Source organism: Sorex araneus, chromosome X, assembly GCF_027595985.1.
Source record: "Sorex araneus isolate mSorAra2 chromosome X, mSorAra2.pri, whole genome shotgun sequence".
NCBI classification, from domain to species: domain Eukaryota; kingdom Metazoa; phylum Chordata; class Mammalia; order Eulipotyphla; family Soricidae; genus Sorex; species Sorex araneus.
Genome location: NC_073313.1, coordinates 154805135 through 154832698, shown reverse-complemented (window position 1 = coordinate 154832698; position 27564 = coordinate 154805135). Strand labels below are relative to the sequence as shown.

The following is a 27564-nucleotide window of genomic DNA, read 5'->3' as shown; positions in this document are numbered from 1 at the left end:
GGAGATTCAAAGGATCATCAGAGACTACTTTGAAAGTCTGTATGCCACGAAGCAAGAGAACCTAAAAGAAATGGACGAATTCCTTGACTCCTACAATCTCCCAAGACTGAGCCAAGAAGACGTGAAATACCTCAATAGGCCCATAAATATCAAGGAAATCGAAACTGTAATCAAAAGTCTCCCCCAAAACAAAAGCCCAGGTCCAGACGGATTCACTGACGAATTCTTCCAAACATTTAAAGAAGACTTGTTGCCAGTTCTCCTCAAGCTTTTCCAGGAAATTGAAAAGACAGGAACCCTTCCGAACAGTTTCTACGAGGCACATATCTCCCTAATACCAAAAGCAAACAAAGACACCACTAACAAAGAAAACTATAGACCAATATCCTTGATGAACACCGATGCGAAGATCCTCAAAAAAATACTAGAAAATAGAATCCAAAAACTCATCAAAAAGATCATACACCATGACCAAGTGGGATTCATCCCGGGGATACAAGGATGGTTTAACATTCGGAAATCAATCAACATAATCCATCACATCAACAAAAGTAAAGATAAAAACCATATGATCATATCAATAGATGCAGAGAAAGCATTTGACAAGATCCAACACCCATTCATCATAAAAACTCTCACCAAAATGAGTTTTGGAGGAACTTTTCTCAAAATAGTCAAAGCCATCTACTATGAACCTAGGGCAAGCATTATCATCAATGGAGAAAAACTAAGGGCTTTTCCTCTAAGATCGGGGACAAGACAAGGATGCCCACTCTCACCACTTCTCTTTAATATAGTATTGGAAGTATTAGCAATAGCCATCAGGCAAGAAAAAGATATTAAGGGGATTCAGATCAGAAAGGAAGAAATCAAGCTCTCACTATTCGCAGACGATATGATGCTATACCTAGAGAAACCTAAAAGCTCTAGTAAGAAACTCTTAGAAACAATTGACCTATACAGTAAAGTCGCAGGCTATAAAATCAATACCCAAAAATCCATGGCCTTCCTATATGCAAACAATGAGACAGAGGAAAGGGACATGAAAAAAGCAATCCCATTCACAATTGTGCCCCATAAAATCAAATATCTTGGAATCAGCTTAACTAAAGAAGTAAAGGACCTCTACAAAGAAAACTATATAACTCTACTCCATGAAATCAAAGAGGACATGAGGTAATGGAAACATATCCCCTGCTCACGGATAGGGAGAATAAACATTGTCAAAATGGCAATACTCCCCAAAGCATTATACAGATTTAACGCGATCCCTATAGGGATACCCATGGCATTCTTCAAAGAAGCGGAGCAAGCAATCCTGAAATTTATATGGACCAATAAACGCCCACGGATAGCTAAAACAATTCTTGGGAAAAATATGATGGGAGGCATCACCCTCCCCAACCTTAAACTCTACTACAAAGCGGTAACAATTAAAACAGCATGGTACTGGAACAAAGGCAGAGCTGCAGACCAATGGAACAGGGTGGAATATCGCCACACACAACCTCAAATGTATGATCATCTAATCTTTGATAAAGGAGCAAGAGATGTGAAGTGGAGCAAGGAAAGTCTCTTTAACAAATGGTGCTGGCACAACTGGACAACCACATGCAAAAAAATGGGCTTAGAACTCGACCTGACACCATGCACAAAAGTCAGATCAAAATGGATTAAAGACCTCAACATCAGACCACAAACCATAAGGTACATTGAAGACAAGGTCGGCAAAACCCTCTATGATATTGAAGATAAAGGTATCTTCAAAGATGACACGGAACTAAACAATCTAGTAAAAATAGAAATCAACAAATGGGACTACATTAAACTAAAAATCTTCTGCACCGCAAAAGATACAGTGACCAGAATACAAAGACTATCCACATAATGGGAAAGGATATTTACACAATACCCATCAGATAAGGGGTTAATATCAATGGTATATAAAGCACTGGTTGAACTCTACAAGAAGAAAACATCCAACCCCATCAAAAAATGGGGCGAAGAAATGAACAGAAACTTTACCAAGGAAGAAGATACGAATGGCCAAAAGGCACATGAAAAAGTGCTCTACATCACTAATCATCAGAGAGATGCAGATCAAAACAACCATGAGATACCACCTCACACCACAGAGACTAGCACACATCCAAAAGAACAAAAGCAACCACTGTTGGAGAGGATGTGGGGATAAAGGGACCCTTCTACACTGCTGGTGGGAATGCCGGCTAGTTCAGCCCTTTTGGCAAACAGTATGGACGATTCTCAGATAACTAGAGGTTGAGCTCCCATTTGACCCAGCAATACCACTGCTGGGAATATATCCCAGAAAAGCCAAAAAGTATAGTCGAAGTGACATATGCACTTATATGTTCACCGCAGCACTGTTTACAATAGCCAGAATCTGGAAAAAACCCGAGTGCCCTAGAACAGATGACTGGTTGAAGAAACTCTGGTACATCTATACAATGGAATACTATACAGCTGTTAGAAAAAATGAGGTCATGACGTTTGCATATAAGTGGATCAACATGGAAAGTATCATGCTAAGTGAAATGAGTCAGAAAGAGAGAGACAGACATAGAAAGATTGCACTCATCTGTGGAATATAGAATAATAGACTATAAGACTAACGCCCAAGAATAGTAGAAATAAGTACCAGGAGATTGTTTCCATGGCTTGGAGGCTGGTCTCTCATTCTGGGTAACTCAGGGAAGGGACCACCAAGTAAAATGTGGTTGGAGGTCATGTGGGGGAAGGGTGATGTAGGCCGAATACAGACTAGAGACTGAACACAATGGCCACTCAACACCTTTATTGCAAACCACAACACCTAATCAGAGAGAGAGAACAAAAGGGAATTCCCTGCCATAGTGGCAGGGTGGGGTGGGTGGAGACGGGACTGAGGAGAGGGGGAGGGATGTTGGGTTTACTGGTGGTGGAGAATGGGCACTGGTGAAGGGATGGGTTATCGAACTTTGTATGGGGGAAACATGAGCACAAAGATGTATGGATCTGTAACTGTACCCTCACGATGACTCTCTAATTAAAAATAAACTAATAATAAAAAAAAAGAACTGAGTGTTGAAAGTAGGAAAAGGGACATACTTAATAAACTTTCAGTGTCTGTATTGCAAGCCATAGACTCAAAAGAGTGAGTGAGTGTGAGAGAGTGAGAGAGAGAGAGAAACCGTATAAGATCCTAGGGATTTATAAAGGAGAAGGATGGCTCATGTGATTGTTGGACACAGAGAGGGGCAGGAGCAACTCCATCATGCCTGGTTCCTGCTTCAGGTTTTGTTTTACTTAAACCTTTTTGCCTTTTTGTTTTTCTTAAAATCCCACTTCTCCCCCCTGGCCATCTGTGAGGGAAGGACAACTGGGCTGGAAACTCTGACTTGACAAATAGTTTCATAGCTGCTAGCCACTATCTATAGAAGCCACCTAGACTCGGGCAGGACAAACAACTGCTAGAGTGGTCTGAAGCATGTCATAGTGATCCATCTGTAACTGTCTGTTTGCACTATTTGACAAGTGACAAGTGACATTTCTGACTTACTTATATTTACCCTACTTGTACAGTTATATAATACACCTGTTGGCAGTTGTGTTAGAATCATGCCTAGTTTTTAAAAACTCTTTATTTATTTCGCTGTCATGTCACTGTCATCCCATTGATCATCTATTTGCTTGAGCAGGCCCAGTAAAGTCTCCATTCATCCTAGCCCTGAGATTTTAGCAACCTCTCTTTATTCGTCCTTCCCAAAGGTGCCACATTAGAGGCTCTTCAGGAGAATGAGACTCATCATTGATACTGTATTTGGCATATGAATATGCCATGGGGAGCTTGCCAGGCTCTCCCGTGCAGGCAGTAGACACTCGGTATCTAGTCAGGTTCTCCGAGAGGGGGTACTAGGCTATACAATGTCAAGCAGCCACGAATGCTTGGTTTTATAGTCTCTGAATGTTGCTGTTGATGGGATTACATGACAGCGCAAGGGGCAGTTTCTGGGTGCGACTGCCTAGCTACTAGAAAATGGGGGATCTGGGTGGAAAATGCCTAGTCCCAATCAGTTGTTCCTTGTGAGTAAACATTTCAGAGAGAAAGGGCTGGCTATGCATTTAATGCTTCCCCTTATCTACCCTTTGCTGTCTACCTGGCTTCAGAGTGACACCCAGAGTGTCCTGTGTCAGGCTAGAGCAGTCCACCAGGGAGAGTGAGTGTGGCCAAGACCCCCTTTATGTTCATTACGGGGCCAGCATGTAGCTCAGGCATTGGACACTTGCCTTGCACACAGCTGAACTAGATTTGATCACCGCAGGGCCCACCTGAAGTGGCCCCTGAACACAAAGATAGAAGTGAGCCCTGGGGACTGCCAGGTGTGGCCCCCAAACCAAAAACAAACAGATAAAAAGAATTGGCTGTGCTTCCAGGCTGGTTGACTGCAGTTGGGGACTGGACCCGTTCTCAGAAACGCACGTGGGCATCGTGGAGTCAGGCTGCTCTCAGCTCGCCCACAGACTCACCCTGCTAATGCTTCCCACAGCCCGCTGCCCCTCGTCCCGCTGCTCCTGGCTGAGCAGAGAACTGGGGAAAATTAATTAAATAAATGAATAAATAAATAAATTATTCAGTACCTGCCATCAGGGCAGGCTCGAATGGAGGTGGGGAAATTTTAAATAATTGTGGTGGGAAGGTGATGGTGTGGGATTGGTGTTGGAATATTGAATGAGCACTGTGTGGTGTGACACTAAAAATAAAAATAAAAATCTAAAGTCTTTTTTATTTTTATTTATTTATTTTTTGCATCACACCCAGCGATGCACAGGGTTTACTTCCGGCTTTGCACTCAGGAATTACTCCTGGCGGTGCTCAGGGGACCATATGTGTTCCTGGGAATCAAACCCGGGTCGGCTGCGTGCAAGGCAAACGCCCTACCCACATTGCACAGCCCCTACAGTCTTTTTTATTCTTTTTAGGTAAATAGTTTTGTTTAAGGAAATCTGAAAGAGAAAAATTAAACTCTTTCCAGCTGGAATATGGGCAACTCCAGTGAGCAATCCTCCGATTTATTTATTTATTTATTTATTTATTTTTAATTTTTTATTGAGTCACCATGTGGAAAGTTACAAAGTTTTAAAGTTTTCAGGTTTAAATCTCAGTTATACAATGCTTGAATAACCATCCCTTCACCAGTGCTCATATTCCACCACCAAGAATCCCAGTATAGATCCACCCCGCCCCCCCACACCCCTAACCCCCCCACGCCCCTAGCCCCCCCACCCTTAGCCCCCCCCCCCCGCCTGTGTAACTAATAAATTTCACTTTACTTTCACTTTGATTGCATACAATATTTCAACAAAACTCACTATTATTGTTTGGAGAGTCTCTCCCCTAAAGTCAGACCTGCTGAAAAGGAAGCATTAGATAATTTGTTTTCCATTGCTGGTCCTCCGATTCATTTAATTTTGCTTTAGTTTGGTCACACTTTTTGGTATGCAGGGTCTATTCCTAGCCCTATGGTCAGGAGTGAACCTTAGTAATATTCCTGAGGCGATTTGTGGTGCCAGGGATTCAAACTGTGGTTTGCGTGATGCAAGGCAAGTGCCTTAGCTCCTGTACTGTTTCTGCCCAGGACTATTTCAGTGCTAGGACAGTTTAATAAATCTACATTGGTTTGAGGAAGAAGGGGTTCGAGAATAAAGCTCAGAGGCACCTTTGAATCAAACCGATCTGGACTTAGAAAAAAAAAGATGCCCCAGCCTCCATTTCTTTTAAATAAGTATCTCTGGAAGCATTACATGCAAATTTCAGAGATCCTGTTTGCTACACTGATGTCCTCTTTGACATTGTTGTTGTTGCGTAGTCTTACTCTCCAGCTCACTTCCATCACACCTTCACTCTTCTTTCAGACGCACCTTCCAAATTACTCTCTGCAACTGTTGCGTGAATGTTCTGCAATCGGAGGCGCTGAGATAGGAACGCGGAAGAAATTCACTGATTGGAGGACTAAGGCTCGCTCTGGCTCTTAGCAAAGGCAGAGGGCCTCGTGGACCTCCTTTTATTGATCATGGTACCTCTAAAGGGCGCAATATAGTGACGTCACCAAAGGCATCAAAAAATGTTACAGGGAGAACATTGAGAAAATGGAAACATTGTTTCCTTGTATGGGTAGGCCTATAGCTTGGGGAAAAGAATACAGAACTCAGAAGGGAAAGATACAAAACCGAAACTGAAACCTTCTACAGGCACCTGGATTTACATCCCAAAGACAAAGCTGGGCCTGCACCTGAAATCTACAATTTAAAATATCAAAGGTCAGGCCTGGCTAACACCATCTGCATGTCAAAGACCAGCCAGGCTTCTGTGAGAGAAGGAAAAACTGCTCTTTTCAGTATTCTGAAATTATTTTTCTGAAGGCAGCTTGAAGGGGGAAAATGTTCAGCTTCATCCAAACCAGTCAGGACACACGAGAAGTCTCGCCCATTTTCATGGGTCCCTATGTTCCTGTCCGTAGTACGGTACAGTATACATGGGCTCGCCCTGATAGCTCAGTCCAGCCCCAACATTCAACAAAGTCGTTGTCTCAGAATTTTATGAGATAGGTACTCTAGGTTTTTTAATTGACTTTTAATATGTCAATCCACACCATTTTCTCTTCTATCTACTGCCCTCAATTATTATTCATGGACAGTTTATATGGCTAGACAGACGCACAAATGCTTAAATCAGTAGTTCATAATTTTTGCGGGCTAGAAATTATTTTATTCATCCTTTATTTCCTATGTAGAACTTTCCTATTGCACAGTAGGTAAGTTCAATTAATGTTTGCACAGTGAGTGAATTATTCCATGGTTTTCACCAATGGCTTTTAATTCCACTAATAATAAGCTCTGGTATATTTTTATTGTGAACAATTTTACAAATTTTTAAAAAAAATTTTAAGGAAATCACTTTATTAAAAATTTAATATATTTTATATTACAGATTTAAAGACTTAAATCCTCTTTTAATTTGATGTTTTACTTTTTTTGAGAGAATTAATTATTATATTACTTTTACATTATCTCAGAGAGAACTCTCAGTATCACCTTTTAATTTTTATATATATAACTACTTGATTTGCCAATGTAGGATACACCTACCTAGTGTTTCCTGAACACAGATTCAGGAATAAGCCCTCAGAACTGCTGGGTGTGGATGTAAAACCAAATAAAAATTCCCATAAAAGAATATGACTCCTGAACAAGACTTCTGAAGTGAAGTCTCAGGATTCAGTCCTGTCTTAGAGATGCCAAGAGGTTAAAGCCCCTGAGAACCCAGAGGCTCTCCCTGCAGGGTGGGGACCGGGCTGCAGGGGGCGCCAAGTCCCAAGAGCATGCAGATACCAGCTAAAAAGGGTGTAGAGATGGGAGAAAAATGTGCAGAGAGGCAGAAATTTCCTCAGAATGGATTTCCTTCTTCAATAAAACTAATTTTTTCTTTCTCAAGAAAACCAACATTAAAATAAGTACAGGACACAAAAGGTAAAATTGAGCACACTTATCACTTAGAGAGGAATACTTATTATTTGATAAGCCGTAAAACCTGTGTGCAGAGGGTGTTTCTGGACTTCTTAATATCTACAATTGAAACCACTGGGGCATTAGGATGGTTCTGTAGTTCTCATTGTAGTATTCCTTAATGGGTTACAGGATCCCAGAAATAACCTCAGAGCCCAGGTGTGTCCAGATGTGCCCAGGCCATACAAATGTTGGGGGTCTCTAGGGGAAGGTCCTTAAAATGCTTGGTCCTCAGGAGAGGGAGCTCTGTGTGCAAAGAATCTTGGGACAGGGCAGGTCTCATCTCCTCAAACAAGGATCAGAACATAGACCTCTTCCCTCCCCTTGAGGATGGACCAGACGACTTCCACCAGCCCCTTCTCAGGTTGGACCAGGTCTTCAGCAATGAATTCTATCTCCTCATGAATATGCAAATTACACCAGGGACACTTAGTTAAATACAGACGTGTCTGTGTCCTGAAAACCTCACACATTTGGCACGCCCACAACTTTAGGAGACCCTGAGTGAGAGTCCCCACCATGGACTGGACCTGGAGAATTCTCTTCCTGGTGTCAGTGGCTGCAGGTAAGCGTCCCCATTCCTTGCACTGAGGGAACGAAGCCCATCAATGGGAGTCCACCCACTCCTGTCTGCTGTCCACAGGTGTGAATTCCCAGGTACAGCTGGTGCAGTCAGGGGCTGAGGTGGCAAAACCTGGGACATCAGTAAAGATCTCCTGCAAGGCGTCTGGATACACGTTCATCGACCACCATATGCACTGGGTGCAGCAGGCCCCGGGACAAGGGCTCGAGTGGATGGGATTGATACACCCTGGAAATAGTGGCACAAACTACGCACAGAAGTTCAAGGGAAGAGTCACCATCACTGCAGACAAGTCCAAGAACACAGCCTACATGGAACTGAGCAGGCTGAGCACGGAGGACACAGCCATGTATTACTGTATTAGTTACACAGTGTAACAACCACATCCTGAGTTTATCAGAAACCTGAGAGGAGGCAGATGTGTGAGATGAGGAGATGACAGGGACGCTGATCCTCCTGACTTCCTCCTCAGAGAGTCAGGGTCTGAGACACAGAATGGGGCTTCCAGGGCCAGGCTCAGGATTTGAGGGAAAGGCTCAGGATCTCTCTTTGTCATGAACAGCCAAGGGGAACACGGCCTCTCTATAGAACACCTGGTGTCACTCATCTTTTCTGCTAGGATTTTGCTGGAGTGCCCCAGATGGTACAGGAAGAACCTCATGGAAGTTTGGGTTGGTGTCATTGTAGGTTTCTGAACTGAAGATTTACCCATGGCAGACTCCCAATGTTTCACATTTGGTTTGAAATTCTGTATCTGCAAGAAATCCTTTTCTCTGAGACAAAATGCTGGTGTTGGCCAGACCCCTTTCTGGAGTTTCTGTGGAGCCCAGCCCCTCTAAGCAGTTTTGTATCTCCATAGTCCTGAGCTGGAATCCTGCTATTATTCAAGGGACAGTGGAGAGAGGACCCTCTATGAAAGGGACAATCACATTTGTCCTATCATGTGGTGGTAAGAAAATGATCAGGGTTAGGTTCTGTGAAGTCCTGATGTTGGGGGCATCTCAGCCCAGCTCAGGGGAAGGTCGTTATCCAAGCACAGACACATGGTCTGGAATGTGCCCAGGAGGGCTGGCAGTAGCATGGACCACCAGACAGGATCTAGAGTGAGGCCTCAGGTGCTGCTCCCTCCACCCCAGGGTCATGCATCCCAGCTGAGTTTACCTGGGGTCTAATCAAACCAACTGTCCAATATTCCTGGGAAATGTGTGGTATTGAGTGAGACATTAACTTTGTCCATGCCTTGTAATATGGGAATAAATAGTCACAATTTATCACTTGCTCTCAATTGCTATCGAGGACATATATCCACACACAAATGCATAAGTCTCACACAGTCCACCAGCAACATCTGTCCCCAGACTCCCTGCCCACCCACAGTACCAGGGTAGAATTGATCTCAGACCCCTATTGGAACCTTTTTCAGACCTTGCTCCCCTGCCGATCACTGTCCAATCACATGGGAAAGCCAGAGGAACCACCTCAGCACATGGCACCCCAACACTTCCCTCCTTGAAACCCCAAACTTCCTCAATCTAGGGCTTGAGAGAAGCCATGTCCACCCAGAGGCTATCTTGAAATCAGGCATCTGGTACCAACTTACATCAGACCTGGGGCTCGAGTCCCTATACTGGGCTACACAAAAGCCCCCACCACCACTCCAGGGGTGCAGAGCCCCAACTCATGGAGTTACATGGCCCAGCAAAGCTTGTACACACCTGTCAAAGTCTTAGAAACACGGTTTCCCAGTGTTGTTAGTCACCCTACAGAGATTTCTGACAAAACTGGGAAACAAAGAGTTAAGGCCTATGGGTGCCTTCTAGGATGTAAGATGGTAAATATGTTGCTGAAGAGGGGGTGTGGTCTGTGGGCAAGTTCCTATAAATGTTTTATGCTCCTTCTCCCAGAAGAAATACCCCTGAGACAAACCCACTTTAGAGACGTTGCCCCTCAGCCCTGCAGTGCAGAGACCCTTTGACAGGGACCAGCTTCCCTGGGCAGGTTAGCAGGTGGATGTCTGTAGTAGCCGCCCCTGCACTTCTGATGACCGTTGGTGTAGAGCAGTGAGAAGGGGCGAGTCAGGACTCTCAGTCCACGAGCCTGTGAGCCCCCGGCCCCGTGCTTCTCTTGAGCATGTCTGTCTTGTTTCCTTAGTCCTGGCGGTGACCCTGCTTCAGCTCCGTTCCCCTGGGACCAGTCCCAGCAGGTGTGTGCTGACCCTCTGGGGGGCCTGCTGACCACGTCTCATTCTTGCCCGCCATTGAGATGCAGCTCAGTTCCTCACTGAAGTTGCCTGTCCTGCTCCAGACCTTCCACGGGACCCTCTCCTGTCCTAGGACCTGACCCCACTGTCCCTACACACGGTTACATGTACCCTGAAGGACAGGAACAAGATTCTTTACTTAGAGGCAGAGGAAGGGAGGGATGACACGCCCCGGTCTGGGGTCTGTATTGTGACTCCGTAGCTGGGATATCAGCTCATCATTCCTTGACACCACCTGTGTCCCTGAGTCCCCTTGGCCCCTGCCTCTGTACTCCCCATCTATCTCCTATCCTCTCCCCTTCAAACTCTGGGACCAATCCTTTAAATGCACCCTTTAAATCATTGCATTTCCTCATCCAGTTGACAGAAACACTACATAAAAAATGTCCCCATGTGTTCATCGTTCTCCTGGCTTACTTCATTTAACATGATATCTTATGGTTCCACCCATGTTGCAGCAAACTGCATACTTTCTTCATTCCTTAAAATAATTTTAAAGTCTTTCTGTTTTGTGACAGTGTCTAATAATGAGAAAAATCAAAATGAGTGATCTTGACTTTCATTTCTAATGTTTCTTTCAGTATGTGTAAGATATTACCAATTAAAATCTATAATATTTTACTTACAATATAAATATTATAAACAAAATATTTTATTTATAATAGTTATAAATTATAAATATTTATAATATTTATGACTATGTCTGAAGGCATAATTCACCAATGAAATGAATCAAGAATGAGAAAAATATCTATGTAATGTAATGACATGAAAATAAAGCAAAGAGCTTAATAAAATCTTCAGTTAAAGTTGGTGCTTGGAACCACGTTTTCACAGAGTTAAGAAGCATACCATTGGTTTGTTGGTGTAGCTCTAGGAAAGGGTCCTGTTCTTGTGCTCTCATACAAGAAAGGTATTGGGTGGGAATTGTCCTTGGTCTTGGCCTGACCTCACCCTTCCACGTGGACCTCATCTATAAAATACTGTGAGTTAGGAAATCACAATCCATCAGTGTAAGGACTCTGCTCCCAGCACTTTTGTAGGAGAAGGTGGGGTCACGAGATCAGAGGTTTAACACAACTATTTTCAATACTCGTGACACAGGGACTTTCATAATTGAAGATCCAGCAGACCTTGAGAGCAAAGATACACCTCAGGGATCATCCCCTCGTAACTGATTGAATCTCTGACTTCCTAGTTGTTCCCCATCACACATTAAACTCTGCAAGCCATGTACCAGTTTATAACCATCATGGGCACCTATTCCTCTGCAGAATTTTCCACAAACCACCAAGCGATCCTCACACTAACCTGGTGCTGTAGAAATTCTCCTTGACTCTGAGACTTTCCCTGGATGCAACATCACACCCACTGGTTCCATCTCAGTGTGGGAAGATCCCACAGGCTTCTCCTGGGCTTCTGACCAAGGCCTACCGTAATGGGGCTCACGACTTCATCTTCAGTGAGATTACTCTGATCAACTTGGTCACAGAATTTAGAAAGTGATTTTTGTTTGAGAAATGCTAATTTATTTCCCTAATGTTGAACTGAAGGTGAGCAGAAGGAAGAGATGCACAGGACACTCTAGAGGAAGGCCGCAGAGTCAGTCTCTCTCTGGCACCCCGCTCTCCTGAACTTCACCAACCCATGATCTGCTTGAACTCCTTATACTGAGTTTAATAGAGATCATTGCAGAAAGGATTCTTAATGCGTTTGTTATTGTCGACTAACCTCTCTCTCCACTCAACTTTATCAAGAACATGAAATTTGAGGATTAGAATCTAAATTCCATCCTCCCCTCACATGGTGACCCCATTGAGAAGCAGCTCTCCTGTTTCTGGTGACCTTCCAAAGTGCCTGTTAGACATTCAAAATGCGCCCGTAAGTCTTTCTTTCTTTTTTTTTCCTTTTTCTTTTTGGGTCACACCCGGTGATGCACAGGGATTACTCCTGGCTCTGCACTCAGGAATTACCCCTGGCGGTGCTCAGGGGACCATATGAGATGCTGGCAATTGAACCAGGGTTGGCCGCGTGAAAGGCAAACGCCCTAACCGCTGTGCTATCGCTCCAGCCCTAGGGTCCAGATTGCCTGTGGGAACAGCAGCAGCAAAACGCTCTGATGACAGGTCAGCAGGATTGTGTGCCCCAGTGTGGGTTTCTGTCTAATGCCCGAGACACTGTGAGAACTGACCTACTCAGGGCAGACAGAACAATATTGATGACAGTTTTGGGCGTCAGGACCCTCACTGCCTGGACAGTGGACAGCTGCATGTGCGTGAGAGTGGACCCAAATTGTCCCTTCTGTCCACACCCCGGCCCTGCAGACTGTTGGAATATAGCTCTAAATATGTTAGGCCTGACTTTGGTTCGTCCTTGCTCCCCTTGCCCAAGGAGCTTAGGTTTATCAGTCACACCCATCAAAGTGCTCCCGAGTCACTCCCATTCTTTTGTTTATCTGTAACCACTTCTACCAGTTTATCTGCTCTTCCCTTAATCTGACTCTGCTAATTTGTAAGGTCAGAACTTCCTAGGACACTGAATATTATAACATTGCCTTTCTCTCCTCTTTATGCCTTTTGAATAATTTACTTTAAAGCTATGTCTTTTTTGTATAGACACAAGAAGACAATATTATGTTTTTGTAACTTGGGACTTAATTGGCCTCGAATATTATTCCCTCCCGGGCATCTGCTTTCTCCACTTAAGCCTCAGTTGCCCTCAGTTCCTAGCACCCCAAAAGCAGGGTCCCGACTAGTGACAGGAAGGATCCAGGGCAAGCGGTGAGTTATGTGCTACCCTGGCATCGAGATGGGTCTGGCCAAAGTGCCTAATTCTTAACTATAAGTTAAGAGCTTGATTATAGACAAATGCTGTCATGATCCAAAAGTAATGATGAGACTAGGACCCTGCTAGGGATAGGAAAGACTATTCTGGCCTGAACACTGTAGTCTGAGATTGAGATGGCCCCAGGAGAGCAATTCTATAAGCTTTAATGCATCTCTCATTGTGTCCATACAAAATGATTAATATTATGAATTCTTATATGTTTGCTGGCTGAGGAGAAGAGAAACACATTCATGGGACTCCGCCCTTGGGTGGATCCTCCTGCTAAAAGAGAATTAAGTCCTAGGAGAAGCATCCCCTGAGGGAAAGGAACCTTACCTTATTGCTGACCACACCTATGTGTATGCCCCAACCCCCTCATGCTGTGGGGATTTAATAGGCTGTAAGAGTGGGTTGGGGGGCCAGATCCACACATCGAGAGAGAGACTGAGAGCCGGGAGAGAAGCAGGGAGAGAGAATGAAATAAACTGATCGAGCAACCAGTTTGGCCTTCTTCCTTCCATCGCCGCCCTTGACCGATGGCACACACAGCGGTTCCGGGGTACCGAACGTGGGCGGTGAGACAGAGCCGCCCAGAGAGCCCGCGAGTGCTCGCACGCCCCCTCGGCGAGCTTTAGTTTTTTATAGCAGACAGGACAAGAGGACACACAGGGCAGTCAGCCGCCGCCCCCCCCCAAGCCCAGGTATTTGCTGTCCAGGGCTGTCTCCCACCACACTGACCCCTCCTGTGGCCTGTCCTCAGGTGAGGTGGAACCCACCCCACACAACCTCTGCCCCACTCTAAGTTCTCCCCCACTCTGTGCTGACCCTGAGGCACAGGGGCTGGACTCCTGCTCTCTCTCCCTGCTGAGTCTCAATTCGTCTCTAAGGTCCATCTATGGCTTCTGCCCCTATGGACCCGCAGACATTGTGACTCTCACGTGGGCTGGTGGGGCCTCACCCCTGCTCACCCACATGCCCTGCACACAGGGAATCAGGGTCAGGGAGGCCACCCACAGCTGCTCAGCCAGGAGACCTCAACAACTCACACCTTGTGGTACTGGGAGAATTGAGGGGGCGCCCCATGGTGTCCATGGAGAGGCACAGTCAGGGACAGGGGACTGGTCACTCACACCCCCTCTCAGCATGCTGACTCCCCCATCTGTATCCAGTCTCTCTAAGGGGTAGGACAGGAACCCTGCAGGTCTCTCCTGGTTGCTGTGGAATCCCTGTTCACTGAAGTGAGAAATCAGTGCTGGTGACTCGGAGAGCAGGTAGAGGACCCTGTACAGTGTGAGTCTGTGCATTGAGTCCAGAACCCGAGCTAATAGACTGAGAGCTGAGGACCCTCCACTAGCTCTGCCCTGAGTCCCTGCAGTGTCGGGATCCCTCAGCGATCACCCCATGAAGAGGGTCCTGGGGCTCAAGGCGACCGGCTGGACTCTGAGCTGTCTGTGCAATTGAGTAGAATTAGATGCCTTTGACCAGGCCACCCACAGCAGGATCCATGGCACACAGGCAGAAGTATCGTCCTTATCTTAATAATGAGTTGCTGGAGGGGTTCCCCAGGTCACAACTGTGAAATGGAGGAGGAGAGAGACAGCAACATCGCAGGAAGGAGGAAGATCCACCGCATTCCTGTGCACCTCTGTGACCTGGGAGAGAATTATTCTTCGCAGGAAGGAAAAACACTCCTAGATCTTCCCCGAGCTCTGGGTGCGTCTCTTTCTCACAATGAAGAATTTTAGTAGGAGTAAGGCAATGAAATAATATGTGTTTAATTTAGCAAATCTGAGGAAAGAGAGGGAGAGATAGGAGAGACAGAGAGATTAAAGAGAGAGATACAGAGATACAGAATCAGAGAGAGAGGGAGAGAAAGAGAGAGTGTCACAGGCATGAGAGTTTTAGGCTTCTGGAGAGGCAGAGAGAACTGAGGGTCACACCTCATTAGGGGAGACGTGGGCGGCTTGTATGCGGGCAGCATGGGCTGGCTCCATGCCCGCTCTCTTCCCTGTCCCATGTAGTCTATATCCACATCTCCCTACCTGCCCCACGTGGAACTTTCACCCAGGGATGAGACCAGTTGCTTGTCATTGTCAAGAAGGCAAGGCTGAGACTTTCCTGATCGTCCTTTGATACTTTTTGCCTGGCTTGTGTTCACTCTGGGACGTCTCTCTGTAGGGTTTCTGCTTGCACTTTCAAAGTCTTATGAGGTCTCTGGTGGGTTTTAAGTGCTTTTGGATTATGTCCCAAGAATTCATTGCCAGGGGGGTTCCTTCAATACTTGCCTGAATGTCTGCTTCAGCACCATCAGTGACAATGAAAAGATCCACCCTTAAAACTATTTTTAAATTTCAGAGTTTCACTCACAATGTAAGTGAGTGAACATATACTGAAAAACTTGAATAATATTGTACTGGTCCTGCCCTGTGGGAATTTCACTGGGACAATGACACTGTGTGTTAAATCCTAGGACTTCCATTCACAGTGGGAGAACAGGAGCCACCACACAGGGACACCAAGGGGCAGGGGCCTATCTACAGGGCAGAGTCCCTGGGGGGCTGGGTTTGGTCATCAGGGACCTGAGACATGGGGACTCTCCTCCCCAGCTGCCGTTTCCACCTCAGCAATTCCTGTTTCCTGAGAGCTCCTCAGCACGTTTCCTGTGCTGGAGGAAGAGGCCCGGCTCTGACAGGGCCTCAGGAACAGGCCTGAGTGCTTTGAGCCACAGTCAGCACCTCCTCCCACGAGCCTACACACCAGCTTCTCCCAGGTCCCCTCCTGTCTCTACAGAGGCTCCCCCATGCAAATCTGCACTCGGGACCCAGGGTTAAAACCACGTTCACACTCACCCCAACTCGGGCTCCCTCTCCCCCTGACACGGTGTCTGAGATCATGGACCTCATGGGCAGGAACGTGCATCAGCTCTGGTTCCTCCTCTTTCTGGTGGCAGCTCCCGGATGTGAGTATCCCCTGGACAGAGGCTCCAAGGTGGGCATGGGGTCTCTGAGCTCGTGACTCACTGTGGGTCTCTGTCCCCAGTTGTCCTGTCCCAGGTACAGCAGGAGTCAGGACCAATCCAGGTGACGCCCTCACAGACGCTGTCCCTCACCTGCTCGGTCTCTGGATTCTCTCTAACGGACAGGAGATATGCTGTGCACTGGGTCCGCCAGGCCCCTGGATAGGGGCTGGATTGGATTGGTGGTATAGTATATAATGGAAATTCATTTTATAACCCAAGTTTTCAGTCGCGATTCAGCATCTCCAGGGACACCTCCAAGAGCCAAGTTTACCTAAAACTGAGCAACTCAGTAACTGAGGACACAGCCGTGTATTACTGTGCAAGACACATAGTGAGGGAAAGTCCCTGAGAGCCCAGACACAAACCTACTGAGGGAGAGAGGGTAGCTGCAGGGTTGCGTGTGACCACCAGGGGGCGCTCTGTTCCCAGCCTACAGGCTGTGCCTAGGTGCAGTGTGAGAGGGGCTATGTATGGGTCGCTTTCTTTTCTTTATTCTTCATTATGTTCACTACGCTTTTTCCCTCCTTTGGGGGAAAAATCATTTTCTTTTTTCTTCAATTTTTATTAGAGAATCACTGTGATGTACAGTTACAAACTTATGAAGTTTTTCTTTTAATATGTAAGCCAGATTTTGAAAAACAAGTACAAACTTTTTATTTGTTATTTCCTCTTCTAGTACAAATTTATTTATTCCTCTTCTAGTCCCACAGTGCACTAGAGACTGTTCTATTCCTTTAGTTAATATGTGGTTGATTTTTCACAAAAAGCAGTGATTTCCCCCATTATGTTCATTATTGTACTGAAGAAATACAATGACAATAGTCTGAGTGTTGGACCTTGTGGGTCATAAACTCCCTGCACTTCTCCCAGTACCAAATCCTCACAGATCCCCTGTGCTCGGCCTCTTCTTCCCAGTGATCTCAGACCCCACCCGACTCCTCTCCGGAACCCCAGAGTGTGGTTAGGATGCAGGAGCCATTATCATTGGATCCTGTCCATCCTGATGCTCTGTTCTCTGTGTACCACAGATGAATGCAATTGTTTGTATTTGTCCTTTTCCCTCTGACAAACTTCTTTTAATCTGATATTCTCTGGTTACATTCATGGTCCAGAAAGTGTTAATATTTTGTTTTGTCTTTTATATAACTGCACAGTATCCCATTGTGTATATACACTGCCACTTCTCCATGAAACTCTCATTAAGCATTAGTTTTGTTCCCATGCCCTTACAACCATAGTAAATGCTGCAATGAACATATGTTGACATATGTTTTCTCAAATGACTGGTTTCATGGTTAGATGAATGTACCAAAAATAGAATCACTAGTAACTTGGATCTTCCACAAGCTGTACTACAGATTCATCAAAAGGATCTCAGCATTCTACAAGGAAGAGATTATTGACATAAAGAGAGGGTTTATGCAGGGCAATATCATTTCACCGAAACTTTTCAGTGCCACCCTCGAGAACATTGTGCAACGACTGGCATTGGAAGGAATGGGAATGAAAATAGATGATCTTCAACTACATTACCTCAGCTTCGCTGATGACATCATTGTCATAACACCAAACATTAGCCAAGTAGCACAAATGTGGGCCAATTTCGACCCACGGGTGTGGAAAAGTCGGACTGCCTGCAGCTGAATCGAAAGAAAATGATGTCCATGAAAAACAAATTAGTCCTTGACATTCCATTTGCTTTCAATGGAACTAATATCTCCAAATGCAGCTGCTATATGTACCAGGGTCAAAAACTCAACATGAGGAACGACTTGGCATCAGAACTGCGCAGGAGGAAGAGAGCAGCGTGGAACACCTTCAAGAGCATCGAAGAAGTGGTTAAGTGGATGAAGAACTTTTAGCTCCGGGCATATTTTTTTTGATTCCACAGTTCTTCCTACACTTACATACGCCTCAGAGACCTTAGTCCTAGGCAAACAGGATGAGAACGCTATTCAGGTATTCCCAAGAGGAATCGGAAGAGCTATGCTAGGAGTATCATGATTCACTCAAGTGAGAGAAGGAATCTGGAGTTCCGACCTTTGTAGACATTCAAGTATCAGGGACGCTGCCTCTTTTGCCAAGGCGTCAAAAATCAGATGGGCCAGACATGTAATTTGATTCAGAGATGACTGCTGGACTAGAGCTGTTATGACTGGATTTCACGCAACATCAAAAGACCACACCTATGAGATGGTCAGACTTCTTCATCAAAACCCTGAATGAACGATTTGAGGTTCTTTCTGTTCCTGGAGCGAGCAGATATCATTGGGCTATAGTAGCACGTGACAGGGACAAATGGAGACATTACTGGTGCCTGTTTGATCAAACCGAAGATCAATAGGATGACAAGTGATACAAGTGATACAAGTAACTTGGAAATTTTATTTTTTTAATGGAAATCTCATAGTGTTTTCCATAGATATGTTCACACAAACAGAAAGTGTTTCCTTTGACACAATGTCCCAACACTGGTTGTTTCCAGTATTTTTGATGTAAGCCACTCTCACTGGGGAGAGATGATCTTCATTGTCCTTTATATTGACTTTTTATTCATAGTAATGTTGAACAAACAACTTTTCATATGCCTATAGCGCTAGGAATGTTGCTTTAGAATAATATCTGTTTTTTTTTAATCCCCCAAAACCACATTATGATGGGTGATTTGTTCTGATGTTGATCTTGGTGAGTGCTATGTATATCTTAGATATTAGGTTTAAGATAGATATTAGACTTCTCCCAGTCAGTACCATACCCTAATTTTAATGTCATTTGCATTGTCATGATGTAAATGACTTCACATCATGGAGTGATAGCACAGTGGGTAGGGCGTTTGCTTGCACGTGGCCATCCCGAAATTGATTCCTCCATCCCTCTCAGAGAGCCCAGCAAGCTAATGAGAGTATCCCGCCCGCACGGCAGAGTCTGGCAACCAACCCGGGTCATATCCATTATGCAAAAAACAGTAACAACAAGTCTCACAATGGAGACGTTACCGGTGCCGCTTGAGCAAATCGATGAACAACAGGACGACAGTGCTACAGTGAGACAATGTTTATATTGCCATTAAAATCTTTTAATTGATTTAGTTCAATTTATTTGTTTTAGTTTATCTCATCTCTAACAATGGAGTGAAACTATAGATGAGCCCTTTAAGATCAGTAACATGGAGATACTGGCCAAGATTTTTCTCTGTGTATTTTAAGGATTCTGCTATCAAAGTTGAATCATAAGTCCACTTCTCATTAATTTCTGTATCTGGTGTGAGATATTGATTCCTATTTATTTTTTATAATTGTTTTGTTGTGGTGCTGTTTTTGCAACACCATTTGTTGAAGAGATTTTTCTTGCTTCATTCCATAGAATGGGATCCTTTCTGAAAGATTCACTGAAAAAAGGTCTAAAGATTTATTCTGGACTCTCAACTCGATACAGTAAGACTGAGTCTTTCTATTCCTGAAACTCACGGGTTATTTTTTAGCTTTATTCATAATATGATTTAGAACCTGTTTCCCAGGAGATGTCACAGATCTCAGTGAGGCCCCGTATGCACCACAACCCACAGTTATTCCTGCCAACCAATCTCTGGCACTCCAGGTCCCACTGAGAAAACACCACAGGCTTTGTGGCTGCCAGAAGTTACTAGAGTCTCAGCCCTAGTTGAACAGAGTGAGGAACTTGACTCAATCCATGCAGACCACCGGGCACTTACACGCTCAGCTGCCACAGAGCCCAGGAACAATGATAACTTAATTCTATTATTTTAATGAATATAGACTGAATCTAGGTCAGAACATCAGAACATCCAACGTTCTGTGCGTCTTCGGACAGCAACAATCCTCTCAGTGCTCTCTGACCTGAAGAAAATACTGACAGGGAGAATCTGGAATCTCAGTGAGAGAAGGAAGAAAACAATGATCACTGTCCTTCAAACAGAACTGAAGGAGAGAAAAAAAAGGGACTCTATGGCTGAATGAGGAAACACAGACAGAACTAAACGCTGCGGCTGTGTGTTGTGTGTGCATCCTGCCTACTATACTTAGTGCATTACGGTAGTGCAGTACTTGGTGCTGCCCTGAACACGCTTATGATCATCTTCACTATTGATGCTTTGGAGTTTCCAGGAGACACAGAAAGTACCTGAGGCTCATCTTAGTCTGAAGGGGAAGTGCTGAGCCCTGGTGTCTCTCTGAGAAGGCAGTGAGGACTGAGTCCAGAGTTGATTTTGTTTCACTTTGTGCTTGTGGAAGGAGGAACCACATCCTAGGACCTTGCTGTGTGCACAGAGGCTGAGTGAGGCCCTGAGCTGTGAAGACACGTGAGGTATGTCCCGACTCTGAACCTGCAATGATCCACCCACATTGATCACAATTACACCTGAGGCCTCAGCGACTCTCTTGGCTATTTGTGCACCCAACATTGAATGTGAATTTGTGTTTGTGATTGTGGTCAACCCGTGACAAACGTTTTGTGTTGCCACGAAACAGTTTTACTTGGCTAAGTTCAAATGCATGGGTCTCTGTCTTCTCATTTCATTTCCCTTCTGTAACCTAATTAATTATTTTAGAATCAATGTGAAGCCAAAGTTTTCACCCATTTCATGCTTTTAGCTTTCAGTCTATCTGTTTTAAATGCCTCAGTCAATGTAAATAAAATAATGACCAGCATCAAAACGCAACCAAAAAAACTGAGGAAAATACTGCCCTCCTCATCTGATGTAGGATTAATGAAACTTATATTAAGTGCTTGTAGAACTTAACAAGGAAAAAAAAAACCCACATTTAAGATGAGGATTTTGCTTCCTGCACGGAAAGTGGCGGGCTGGCGGCACCCATGTGGCAGGCGCCATCTTCTGTGACTCCAAACCCACAGGGATTCGGAATTCGGGTTTTGCTTTTGGGGCTCCCAGGAACTCATGGGAAGGGGGCGTAACTGGCACGGCCTCGGCCCAGATAAATCCGGAGCCGCTGAGCGCGAATCCGACCCTCTGCGCCTAAAGACTTTGAACTCAGAGACTTCTTACAGCAATGCACTGGGACTGTGAGCTGGGCTATGTAATTTCTGGCAGAATTTTCCCTGGACTTTATACAGAAATCCAAAACCGACTTAGCATCTATAATTGTCAGCAATGTGAAACGGTTTCATTTGAACAGGTCTGACTTGGGGGGGGAAACTCCAAATAATAACAGTAAGTTTTTGTTGAAATATTGAAGGTTTTTAATGTAGCAGCCACCTCTGGGCTGTGAAGTAAGCAAAAGCCCCACGCTGGCCGACGCGGCGTGGCGTACACCATACTATGAGGCGCAAGAAGGGGGATGAGGGGGAAAAAGAAAAAAAAAAGGGAAAAGGAAAAAGGGAAAAAAAAGAGAGAGATAGAGAGTTATGTACTTGTAGCAGTGGGGCTACATATCTCTTCATTTCCAGCAATGAAAAACTAATTATCAAATGTAGTAGGTCTGTCTCTCTTGGTTGGAAACTCCAACAACTATAGTGAGTTTTGTGTTGAATTATGGAATGTAATCAAGGTAAAGAAAAAATGAAGTGAAATTCATTAGTTATACAGTAGGGGGTAGGGGGTGTAAATTAGATGTAAATGCAGAGAACTGTATAAATAAATTATCCCTGTCATTTATCAGAAAAATGCAAATTAAAACAATTGTGAGTTATCACCTCATAACAGCAAGAAGGGCAAAAATCTCAAAGAATCAAGACATTCTATGTCAGCATAGATGTGCAGGAAATGCAATCCTCATTCTGATGCTGGGAATAGCGACAGGATTGATCCTTGAAAATAACTCGGATACTGCCTATTATACTATGAATTGAGTTTCCATATGCCCCAGAAATTCCTTCTTGGTATTTACCCCAAGGAACCCAAAACATTAATTTGGAAATATATTTTCAGGCCTATCTTTATGCATCACAATGTTTTATAAATAATAGCCAAATCTGAACCAACATGGATAACTTAGAATAGTTAACTCGATGAAATAGAGTACATCTACACAATGTATACTATGCCACTACCAGGAAAAGCAAATCGTGAAATTCGCTTATAAATGGAGGAATATGGAGAGTATCAGGCTGAAGAAAATGAGTCAGAAGGAAAGGGACAGATATAGAATAATTGCACTCTTCATTAGGATTTAAACTTTTGTATGAGATTAATATTCTGTGCCAGGAAACACAGGGCCAGTAGAACTGGTCAATGGTTGTAAGCTTGTTGCTTCAAGCATGTGTGGGGCAAAGGACAGCGAAGGACCAGTATGACAGGAGTAGTTAGATATGATCACTCTGGACAAGAACTGAGTGTTGAAACTAGGAAAACGGATATACATAATAACCTTTCAGTGTCTGTATTGCAATCCATAGGCCCCAGAGGTGAGAGAGAAGGAGTGAGAGGAGAGAGAGAGAGAGAGAGAGAGAGAGAGAGAGAGAGAAAACCCATATAGTTACCTAGGGATAAATAAAGAGGAGGATGGCTCACATGATGAAGACAACATTCTGTATGGGGTTGTCTTTGTCTGTCAATCCTGTGCCATCTCTCTCTCCCTCTCCCTCTTCCCCTCCCTCTCTCTCTCTCTCTCTCTCACTCCCCCTCTCCTTACATTTTTGTAAGTAAATTTCTTTAGATAATACTATTTCACTTCTCTCTCCATCTACATTTTCCTAATATTTACAGACAGGCAGAAAATGTATCTCTGACTTTCAACTGTCCAGGTGTTCACGTGTGCTGGGTGGGAAGACGTTTCCAGACTTCTAACATGTCTGACGGGAAATCAAAGCTCAAGGATTTTTCCCATTGGAGAAGCCCATGTGTGTCATGAACATGGCTCTCTCTTTCTCTTCCCTTGCATTTCTCTAAGTAAATTTCTTTAAGTAATTCTATTGTGTGTGACTGAAAAAGTCAGAGTTCAAGTCATATGTGGCATAAAACTTTATTAATTTTATCCTACTAATTTCTTATTTATTTATATTAATCCTACTGCAAGAGTTATATAACAAACTGTTAGCATTTGTGTTAGACTCATGCCTGTTTTTTGAAGAAGTCTTTATTAATTTAACACATTTAATGTATTTTTGTTTATATTAAAGTCTATTGAAAGACTTAAATACTCCTTTAGTTTGATGCGTTTTACTATTTTTATTTGAGTGACTTATTTACTGTTTAGCTTTTAAACAAACTCAAAAAGAATACTCAGTGTCACCTTTTAATTTATATATATATATATAACTACTTGATTTGCCAATATTTTTCTAGGATGCATAGACCTGAATTATTCCTGGATACAGAGCGAAGAATAAGCCCTAAAAACTGCCAGGTGTGGCTCAAAAGCAAATCAAAAGTCTCATACATGAATATGACTCCTGAACAAGGCTTCTGAAGTGAAGTGCCAGGATTTAATCCTGTGCTAGAGACACCCAGAGTCTCTCCCTCCTGGATGGGGACAGGACTGAAGGAGGTGCCAAATCCCAAGAGCATTAAGTTGCAGGCTAGAAGGGTGCAGAGATAGGAGAAATGGGTGCAGAGATACAGAAATCTCCTCAGAATGGATTTTCTTCTCCAATAAAACTAAATGTTTCTTTCTCAATAAAACCAAAATTAAAATCAGTATAACACAGAAGGTTAATTTGTGCATACTTATAATTTGGAAAGAACATTTATCATATTGATAAGGCAGTAAAACCTGTGTGCATGTGGTGTTTCTGGACTACTTAAAATCTCCAATGTAAACCACTGGGGCACTAGGATGGTTTTGAGCTTCATTGTAGTATACCTTGGGGAGTTTACAGGATCCCAAAAATAACCTCAGATCTCAGGTGTGTCCAGATGTGTCCAGGCCAGACATATGTGGGGAGCCCTGAAGTGAAGATCCTGAAAGGGCTTGGCCTTCCGGAGGGGGAGCTCTATGTGCACAGAGTCCTGGTGTTGGCCAGACCCCCTTCTGGAGTTTCTGAGGAGCCCTGCCCCTTTGTACATCTTTGTATCTCTATATGGCTTAGGTAGAATCCTGCCACTGGACAAGGGACATTGGAGGAGATGACCCTCTATGAAAGAGACTGTTGTCACCAGTTCCTATAACGAGGTGGTAAGAAATGTTCAGGGTCAGGGGCTGTGAAGTCCTGGTGTTGGGGGCATCTCAGCCCAGCTCAGGGGAAGGTCGTTACCCAAGCATAGAGGCATGGTCTGGGGTGTGCCCAGAAGGACTGGCAGTAGCATGGACTAGCAGACAGGATCTAGAGCGAGGCCTCAGGTGCTGCTCCCTCCACCCCAGGGTCATGCATCCCAGGTGAGTTTACTTCGGTCTGATTTGACCAATTGACAATATTCCTGGGAAATGTATGGCATTCAGTACGTAAATTTTCTGCATGCCTTAAAATCTGGGAATGAATGATCACAATTTATGATTTTATCTCAATTGGTATCGAAGACATATGTCCATGCACAAATGTATAGACTAGATGAGTGGAAAAATGTAATATATACTTCTATGTATATGTGTATCTATACATATAAATATATGACTCATATTAGTGTCCACTGGGAAGCCACAGATAGCATGACTAAATGATGGGCTAACAGTCACGCAGATCACAGTATTACTGGGCATATTTGTGCTTCCGTAGTTGGACTATGAGTTTTACTTCTTAGGCTGAAACCAAGATTCATACCAACACTTTGAAAACTGTTACCAAATTTATCAAAATTTTCAATGTACAAAAAGTGAGCAAAACCCTTCCCAATGACAGGAAAAATGCTCATATCTGTTATGAGAGTTTTTTTTCCCTTTCCTAGATGAAAATTTAACAAATATAAATCAAAATGGCCCTTCAATTCTCGAAGTCACAATAGGCATTTGTAGGCAAAAGTTCCAATCGAGGTCAATGCAGAGCAGAGAAGCAGGGGCCCGACCTGAAGGCCAGCCTGGATTGTCAATGTGGTAGAGTATAAAGGCAAAGACAGATTCCTGGGACAGGGCAGCCCAGAAATCAAACCTTGAGGATGGTTCTCAATGCTCCCTTCCTGCCTCTGCACAGAGCAGGCACCTAGATGGGGCTCCTTGGTGACTGAACTGCTAACTACAGTTCTAGAGTGTCAGACTGTTCTCAGTCTCCCCACTGTCCTCTGTGTGTAGTGACAACTCCAAGTGACACTGGGAATGCCACATTCTCAAATCACCAACCGCCCTCGTAGTCCTACACACTTCAAACTGAATCCAGAAAGTCTGGGGAATTGCCCTGAAGATATTTTACTCATAAATTTCACATACATCAGGAACACTGGAAAGAGTCCTAATCCTGTCTACCCTCTGTGGGCCTTTCCATGTTAACTAAGTTGAAAATTACTCAACTTCCTGCAATACAGAAAAAAACTAGAGGATATCATGCTGAGTGAATCAGTCAGCAGGAAAGGGAGAGATACAGATGATCTGTCTAATAATATGGGGCTTAAAGGATACACAGTGTGGTAGCAACAAGGGCTAAGAGCAGCGCAATAGGAGAACTGATCCGCACAGTTGAGTGTTTTGGGGCAAGTGGCTTTAACCCTGACTTCAATCTCTGAATCCTCACAGCATTCTATTCCCTGAACTCCAAAATTGAACCCTCATCTTACCTTTGAAATGACAGGAAGAGAGGAAATGTTTTGGCTGACCCCGGGACCATGTTTTCTGCCCTTTCTAGTTCTCAAGAAAATCCTCTCCTCTCAAAGGTGTTGAGTTAAAAATCCCAGATAGTTCAATCCATACCCTGTCCTCCCTGATGAGGTTTCAGCATGAAGTGAGGAGCATCACTGTGGGACTGGGGAAACATTCCCCTTGCAGAGACCATTGATCAAATGGTTGGACCCCCATCTCCCTGCATGTAGTGATCTCATAACCACAAAGACTCTGGGAACAAGGAGATGGTCCCTCTGTCTTGGACAGTAGATAATCAAAGATTTATGAGTGCGGTATGACCAAGACGTAGTCACTCAGATGTGCCCTAGACCCTTAGTCATGTGACAGAGTTTATTACGAGGGCAATGGTCCATAGAGGCTGAGGAGAATGCCTGTGTGTACTAAGGAGTAGGTGGCAGAGAGAATGAAGAAGCCGCTGGAGCACTGGCCTTGATGCTCTAAGGCAGAGGCAAGGTTGAAGTTTTGCTGATGTCAAAGTTGTCTGTTTCCCAAGTCTTGAGCCATTGGGCACCAGCACATCAAGGCCAGTTAATCTACATTATTAGAAATGTCATGAGTTGGGGCTTGGGGAACTCTCTACAGGTCCAATGTCCTCTAGTGGCCAAGGGTTTGTGCCAGGGAGAACTTCAACACCTCCAGGCATCCAGTGGGACACTCTCCCCTTAATAATGAGCCTAAAGGTGTGGTCCCCTGAGTATCCTGGGACTACCTAAGGGGATTCTACACCAGGCAAGATTTGAAAACCCTCAGGGCTGTGCTCTAGGCAAGAATAGAGTAGGAAATTACCATCCCTCTGTCATGCTTTAAATGTGATTGCTGGTTGTGTGATCACCTTAAGGCCACAGCTGTGTGAATATCCCAGTCCTGCTCTTAAGGGATGGAACTCTCCTAAGTGTTTGTTGGATATTAACCCAAAGTGTTTTAGGCTTCATCTGTGAATTGCCCCTTTCCTCCTCCTTGAGAAGCTTGCTAGTATTTCTAATTTAGTTAAAGTTTACCTTTAATCTTTCCTTTGTATTTTACCTCTCATTGTCTCAGTTCCCCAAGTTACTTTTGATTACTTATGAGGCAAAGCTTTCTGGTAATTCTGAACACTGTGCATAGAGCAATGTTCTTTGGTTAAACACAGAAAGACCATTAATACTATGCTCCTAATATTTTGGAGTTGATGGAATCTGAAATATATCTACTTCTGGGCATAATTACTTGACTCAGTCTTTAGTTGTTGTATTTCCTAACACCAACCTTGGGACTGGGATGGACCCAGGGCAAGTGGAAAAACTACCCTGGCATCAAAACAGGACATTCTAGAAAGCATAAATGCATGGTCTTGATGCAAGCTTATACAACTTAAGAGACAGGACCCCCATTGGGAAGGACAAGCTAAACTGGCCTGAGGAATTAGTCTGAGATTTATGTAAAAGACTTGCTTACTGTCAGGACCTAGAGAACTAAGTGTTGGAATGTTCTCTTAAGTGTTTATCCAAACAACTGCAAGGATTGATGACTTATACAACTAGAGAGAAAGATAAGGTGGTGGAATATGTCCACTGGTGAAGGCATGGGTGTTCGAGCATTGTGTAATTGAGACTTAAGCCTTAAAACTTTGTAACTTTATACATGGTGATTCAAT

The 27564-nt window shown here is 44.1% G+C and overlaps 1 gene segment (V, D, J or C); it reads left to right on the top strand.

Moving 5' to 3' along the window:
• The first annotated feature begins 8082 nt into the window (after positions 1-8082).
• Positions 8083-8523, top strand: LOC101556946 (immunoglobulin heavy variable 1-2-like). The segment is given in 2 exon segments: positions 8083-8128; positions 8207-8523. Coding segments are annotated over 2 exon segments (363 nt in total).
• The last annotated feature ends 19041 nt before the right edge of the window (positions 8524-27564 follow it).